Below are 7,730 nucleotides of genomic sequence, written 5' to 3'. Positions count from 1 at the left end.
GAATAGTCTATACCATTCATCTGTACAAAACAATTAAAAATGTAATGGATATATATATTGTTAATCTTTTGAACTAAACTAAACTAAAACTTTAACGAGTATTATAACACAGCAGTCTAAACAAATATGATCAAATACTTTCATAAAAGTTATATGACATAAAGGTAGAGGGCGTGATGATATCTGCAACTGAATTACAACTTACCTTTTTATATGTGACGTCATTAGAGTTCCACGTGGCTACGTGCGTTCTCTCTTTTGCTTTGCTGTGATTAGTGAAGTTTCTGATTGTAATAATTCGACGGTGTCTAATCTATGTTGCACATAACAATATATTGACGTTATTTACAAACATAATTATTAGCGGGCTAGGTAATTATTTGTGGCTAGCTTAGGCCTTTAATAAAGAGAAAAAATATTGTACTTTATTGTCTGAGTTAGTTATACGTGATACTCCAGTTTTTAAATAGTTTTCGTAAGCTGTGTTTTGGTAAAGCTGTGATTAGCTTAAGAAAATCTAATTAAATTCTCTTTCAGGGCGGTTTCAATTAACAGCCACTTTTTACAAAGTATTTCCATTGAGAGAATTTAATAAAGATAACTTCTTTTTCAACATACTAACAGAAAAAACTTTAAAGCAATCCATTTTTGCATACTGAATTAGTTTTTTTTATCGACTTCCAATTTTATCCTGGCTACCATAAAATAGAAATCTGACTTTACTTGGCAGTTATAAATTACAAGAATTATTTTCTTCGTCCCTATTGTGGACGCGGGTTAGCCCTGTGGTAGAACTCCCGATTTCGAACCTGGCGTAGGTGGTAGATGCTGCTACTGGCTGTCTTCCTTCTCTGTCAATAACTTAAAGCCCCCTCCCCCCAGTGACACGTCTGCAGACTTACAACACTAAAAACAGGGTTTCTATATCCATTGTGTAGCTTTGTGTTTACCTACAAACAAATAGTAATTTAAAATCAGGAACGACATGGCATTCATAACATGCTTTCTCATTTTATTTCCCGCAAAAAAAAGAAGAAAGAATGGCGATAATAAATTGTATACTTCAAAGAAGATTTTATTGTGATGGTTATTCATCGTAAAGAATTCATCATTATTGTTTTAAGCTTTAATTTGGAGTTTATTTTGCTTTAAATTCTAAATAAATTAGGGCATTCAAATTTTAGACCTGACATGGCCTGGTGGTTTGGGAGCTCGACTAGCCATCTGGGGTAGTGAGTTCGAATCTTCATCACCGAATATATTCACCCTATATGGTTGCTGGACAGCCACTCTAGTGTAAATAATTCTTGGCTTACAACAATACAGGCTGACCCCCAAAGTAGTTGGGATTACGGTCGTAAATAGAAAAACAAAACAAAAAATGTTATATATGTAATTAACATGTCTAGAAAATAATTCTAAAAAAAAATTATTCTATCCGGAGACGTCGCTAGGCACAAGCATACGGGGCCCGTGCCCCCAATCCCCAATTAGTGTCTTGAAAAAAAGCAGAACAGAAAATATGATCGATATCATATTGATACGCCGAAAATTTCCGCGCCTATGGGCCCGAACCTTTTAAGCACCTAGCATTACCTTTGTTCTGTACATTGAGGTTCATATTATTTAAAGTTGTTTCATATTGGGTATCAATTATTAAAGCTCTCATACCAAATGCTAGAAATATCCTGCTTCTTTTTTTTTTTTGTCCTATTTGAAATGTTCCACTCAACACTGAATAGTCAATATTACTCTTAAAGACTACGGTTTGTGTCATAGAATAGCTAAATTCTTCTTGTAAATGTTAAAAGGGCGGAATTTGTTTAAAATAGTAACAAAATAATATAGTAATAATACTCATTGTACTATTTCTGAGGTGCAACTTGAGAAAATCTGGTGAAAATTGGAATTCAGAAATATCTATTAAATTCACTATAGTTTGTAACTGTCTGAATCTATAAAAGTTTTATATAAATCGATAGCTTTTAGTATTATGAAAAATATAAACACCCATTGTCTTTGATAATTATTTGCACACATAATAGTACTAAGCGTGCAAAAACTATAAAAACTAGAGGGACACTCAGTACAGCGCATACCTCCGTCACGCAGCGTTGATTATATTCGGCCCTCAAAAAAATATGAAATTCTGTTCATATGCCTGTCGTTTTAAAATGACATGGACCATTTTTGGCAGAACAACGAGGAATAATATTCTACACACGTCCTCCAAGTTTCGTCAAAATCCAATAATTTTTAACTGAGTTATAGATAAAAAAAAGTGTGGAAAATTGGTATCCATGTTAAGAGATTGGGATTTTTTTTTTAACTTCGTGACCTTGACTTATGACCCCCCAAAACAAATCACTTCTACGTTGGGTCATAGTCCAAATATATACCAAATTTCGTCCAAATCCATTCAGACATTTTCGAGAAATCTTGCTGACAAACACACAGACAGGGATAAAAACATAACCTCTGTCACCCTTTGTTGGCGGAGGTAATAAAAAGTAACACGTCATACCCCAGTCACCCACCCTCTCCAAAGAACGATTGCTACAATAAATTAACTGCGAATATTATAAAATAACGCAAATTAAAATTTATTAAACTTAAAAGTAACTAATGAAGGTTTTTATCGTTATACTGTTTCCACTTTGTGTCATTTCGATACAATACTTTACGGAATAAAAAAATCTGTACTATATTATTCCACAGTTAGATGTGATGGAATAGGTGAAAATCAATTCCATAATTATTATTGTAGGAATAACTATATTTCCCTGGTGTTCTTAATATTATGACTAAACGATAACGGGTTGTTACGCCATCCGTGTTTATATGACGTACATACTATCAAAACAACGCATTCGCACTAGTTATCTTTTCATTTAACGGGTTAAATAACATCCTATAATAATTTGAAACAAAATACACTTGAGGAAAACAACTACCTAAAATAACCGTCAAACAGAATTAAAACTTTGATACGTATTTAATAAACAAGCACTAACTGTGATCTTTCATAATATTTAGGTTGAACTTTTACGTCATTTGTTGGCAGTGTTCCATATTTGATTGCTCGCTGATAAACACGTGAGATCAGAACGAATTTGACCAATCACAAATGAATGTATCATCACTTGAAGGCGGGATTTCATAGCACGTGCTGTATATAAATGTCGTTTGGCAGCTGGTTAGTTAAGCCTACTTTCGTGTCTGAATTTCGTAACTATTAATCAAAGCACAAGTTGAGAGGTAGGCCAAGCTGGTTCAGTTGTAACTGTGAATCATGACTATTGAAATTCACAGTAATATTGAAATGCCATGCGTAAGTGATGAACTGAATTCTTCGTTCTCAGTTCCTAATCGAACTGATAGCAATAACTCAGGAAGTGAAGGGTTTTTACTACCTTCAGTCCACATTAACGACATAGATATTGAAAGTTACGATTCCAGCTCATCGACAACCGGGAGCGGCATTGAAGAAGACGGAGAAGCCGAAAATGGTGATTCTCTTGGTTATTACAAGTATTCGGATAGTGACAAAGGAAAAGACTCTGGAATAGAATGCTCACCTAATGTTGAAGATTTTACAGAGCTTGATAAAGAAGTGATGGAAAAGATTATAAACCAAGTAGAGTTCTATTTTTCGGACGTCAATATCCTGAAAGACCATTTTCTGTTGAAGCATGTACGTCGAAATAAGCAGGGGTACGTAAGTTTGAAACTTGTTGCTTCTTTTCGAAAAGTGAAACGTTTTACTAAGAATTGGAAAATTGTAGCACATAGTTTGAAACATTCTACGAAACTAGAGATAAATAAAGACGGCACCAAAGTCCGCCGTAAAGAACCCTTACCTGACTATGACGAAACAGCGCCATCTAGAACCGTCATAGCATTTAAACTACCTTTCGAAAACCCAACAATGGAAAATATTGGAGAAATGTTTTCTAAATGTGGTGATATTGCGCTTATTAGAATTATTCGACCTGATGGAGCTATTCCAGCTGATATAAAAAAGTTTCTTCATAAATATCCTGAAATGAGTTCTAATGTTTGTGCCATGATCGAATTCGAGAACCATGAGGGGGCTTTTCGTGCTGCAAAGACTTTTTTCTCTAGCCATGATAATTGGCGATCCATACAAGTAATTCCTGTTGTTCAAAATACCTCATCCAAGAGTAATGCCAGTTATGACACTAAAAATAAAGGAAACGAAATAAAGAGAAAGAAAAAAGAAAAGCGACAAGATCGTGTATCTCAGCTCCGAAAAAGTGAATCTTCAACATTCGGCAGTTGTTTAGAGAATGAACAGTTCTCTTCAGGACCAAGGAGAAATTCTAGTAGTTCTATCAACTCAGGATACCTCTCAACCTCGCCAAAATACAGCCAAGAATCATCTTATCGTCGCCACAGTTTCAGTTGTAACCAGAAAGCTTCCAAGAGTCCGACTAATTCTCGAAAAAACAGTAAACCCATAGTTCGGCAAAAATCCAATAGCTGTTGCGACAATGACTCATCTAACCAGATGGTAGTTTTAAGTAACCCGTGGGTCCAACGACGGTTATTGGCAGCCAGAGAAAAAGGGTGCACGTCTCCCACCCACAACTCTCGACTGTTGATTCCTAATGGCGTAATAAGACTCCCCAAGGGTCCAGACGGTACGAATGGCTTTAATTGGAACCGCTTAAAACCTCGCGCTCAGTTTGTGTCGTCTACTTTGGTGACTGTAGGCAGTTAGGAATAGAAACCTTAAATGTTTTAAGAAAAGTCTTGTTACTTACATCATAACACTTTTTTGTTCACTTTCTTATTGCAAGATCTCTCATTTCTAGTCTACAGGAATGTTTTCTACGAGTTCTTTGTATTATATTGTAAATAAATATTTGTACAGTCACATAGCAAGTATTATTTTGCTAAAATGTGTATTATTGTCAGTGTTATGTATTTTTCACGAATTAAAAAATAAAAGTAAAACTGTGGTTGAATTACAATGTTTTACTTATTAATTATGCATGAAACCTTTTTGACAAGATCAAATTAGCAAAAATAAGTTTTTACAGATATTAATTTACGTTCATCCAAGTTGAACCAGACAAAGACAAGAGACATGCAATTGTAGTAAACAATAATAAAAGAAACAAGGTACAACTTTCATGAAATCACTATATATCTGCAGACATCTTTTGCGAGGAAAGTTCTTTGTATTATGTTAGTCTAATATTTTCATGGACGACTCGGGTCTACTTTCAGTTTGTAATTACTATTTTGTACCTTCATAAATACAAGTTTTTAGTTGTTCTGAAGGTAAATTTCCGCTACTAACTCCACAAAGTTTAGAGTAACACGTGTCATCATAGGGTCAGACCTGGCATAGCTTGGTAGGGCGTTCGATTCGCAAACTGTGGGTTGCGAGTTCGGCTACCCAGAAGTAAAAAAGAAAGAAAAAACAACATCTTGACTTACTTAAACCTTACCGAAAGGCCCCAAACTAGTAGGGATTAAGATCGTTACGGAGGAGAAGATGTGTAGTGGTAAATGATACTTTCTTCTAACGTTACATCACAGACTGACCTGGCCGCCATTTGCCAAAAAGAGAGATGTTTAGAGAGAATTTGAGAACATTTAGGTATGTTATGCTGATGTTACGATTTATCAAGTAATAATAATCCTGAAATTTTAGTTCAAGCCAAAATTATAGTGTTCTTTGTTCCCTAAGTATTATTTTTATTTATTGCTATTTTCATTAACAGTATTGATTAGACTGTTTAGATATCGAATATTATTACTTTTTATTTATATTTTTATACTTTTATGATAGATAGTAATTTGCACTGTTAGTTTAATATATGTACTAGGAGGAAAATCGTGCTTCTTGGGCTACTCTTTTACCAACGAATAGTGGGATTGACCGTCGCATTATAGCGCCCCACGGCTGAAAGGGCGAGCATGTTTGGTTGGATTGGAGATAGGGCTCTAAGGGATAACAGATTCATTTCCCAAATACCTTTTCTTTTGAAATGCATAGTACTATATATGGCCACTCCTCTCTTATGTATATGGTGATATCGTCCGTACCCTCCTACTCCTAATTTTATTTTTGCATAGTTTAATAGTTTCAAAAGCTTCCCACGTACACACTCACGCTACGTTTTAATTATATAGATTTAGGACTAGCCTAAATCCCCTAAGCTGTCTCAAACCTTGTGAGATGTTATTGGGACTTATGGTCGATAATATCGTTAACGGCGAGGGTTACCTAACTTATGAAACGATGTATTCTCATCTTTATAAGTCGGAACGTAAAAAAATACGTATATTTAATTAGATGGACTGACTGCGAGTTTGATTTTGTTTAGATTTAAATACATAGCTTGCTCTTACGGTAATTCCCCTTTGAAGATTTATAGAAGTGGAGGGCATAAAACACCCGTCATTTGTGGAGTTTCAATATTCAAAACAATCCATTTTACTTCACTAGATTAGCTTCATTGTTGTTAAGCGCAAAACTACACAAGGGGATATATGTACTGTGCCTAGAGCTGGTATCAAAAACCGATTTGTAGCGTTATAAGCCCTTAGACTTACTGTTGAGCCACCAGTTTCTCCTAAAGTTCATAAACGCCAATTACAAAAATTATTCTATTAACAGCTCGATCAAAGTGAATTGCATCAATCATAACAGTCGTAGATTTGATAAATTCAATTTGTTCTAAATAAGAGACGAAAGACGTTTATTAAGAAATTAATGTTCATAAAAGAATTATAATACTTTCTCATTTGTAACCTGTATGTTAATATATCTTATGTTTATTAAATGAAAGTTTAAGACTTTTTATAACAAGGATAGTCCCTTGATGGGTTAGCGGTAAGTTTATATATAAAAATCCACGGTTCGACTGAGTGGTGGATATAATCCATTCTGTAACTTTGCGCTAAGATAATAACAATCAAAATTGACAGTTTCACTAGTTAAGATATGCTTCTTTCACTAGCAAACTTTCTACCATTTGGTGCTTCCAAATGAATTTATAAAATTTTCGCTAAAATATACGGAAGCTTTACAACTGAGTAACTAGTTTCAATAGTAATTAACACCACCACCATCAAGTTTTATCAGTCTTTTGAGCACCGACTGGATACACGATCAAACAATGGTTACTTCAAGTTTTGAAACATTTGTTTTTCTAAACTTAACGAGCTGAATCATATTCACCTTTAGTAATAAAAAAGCTGTTAATTTGGTAAACGCCCCTCAGTAGTCTAACGGCGAGCCTACGGATTTATAACGCTAAAAATTGAGTTTCGATTCCCGTGGCGGGCACAGCACAGATAGCCCATTTGTGCTTAACTATAAACAAACATAATTTGGTACACAATGGAAGAGAAAATTTAAATATATTTATAACCATTTATAAGTTTAGGAACTTTATGCACGAAAGCTCTTCACATTTTGGAAAATTTACCCAACTCAAGATAATGGGATTTGTTTCTGAAACGGACCCCTTCTTTCAGAATATGACTGAAACTGCCTAAACTTGCTGTAACGAGGTAAGTAAAATCTTCTTAGGCTCCAGCCTTGAGTGAGAGACAAACTTTCAGAATATGACTGAAACTGCCTAAACTTGCTGTAACGAGGTAAGTAAAATCTTCTTAGGCTCCAGCCTTGAGTGAGAGACAAACTTTCAGAATATGACTGGAACTTCCTAAACTTGCTGTAACGGGGT

General features: G+C 34.7%; 1 protein-coding gene across 1 annotated transcript; it reads left to right on the top strand.

Moving 5' to 3' along the window:
- The first annotated feature begins 3,195 nt into the window (after positions 1-3,195).
- On the top strand, positions 3,196-4,953 carry LOC106461502 (la-related protein 6-like). Its single transcript, XM_013921324.2, has one exon. The coding sequence runs from the start codon at positions 3,293-3,295 to the stop codon at positions 4,742-4,744; it is 1,452 nt and encodes a 483-aa protein (XP_013776778.1). The 5' UTR covers positions 3,196-3,292; the 3' UTR covers positions 4,745-4,953.
- The last annotated feature ends 2,777 nt before the right edge of the window (positions 4,954-7,730 follow it).

The sequence above is a fragment of the Limulus polyphemus genome, unplaced genomic scaffold, assembly GCF_000517525.1.
Source record: "Limulus polyphemus unplaced genomic scaffold, Limulus_polyphemus-2.1.2 Scaffold973, whole genome shotgun sequence".
Classification (NCBI taxonomy): Eukaryota; Metazoa; Arthropoda; class Merostomata; order Xiphosura; family Limulidae; genus Limulus; species Limulus polyphemus.
The sequence above is the reverse complement of the archived record's forward strand: the minus strand, read 5'-3'. Positions and strand labels throughout refer to the sequence as shown.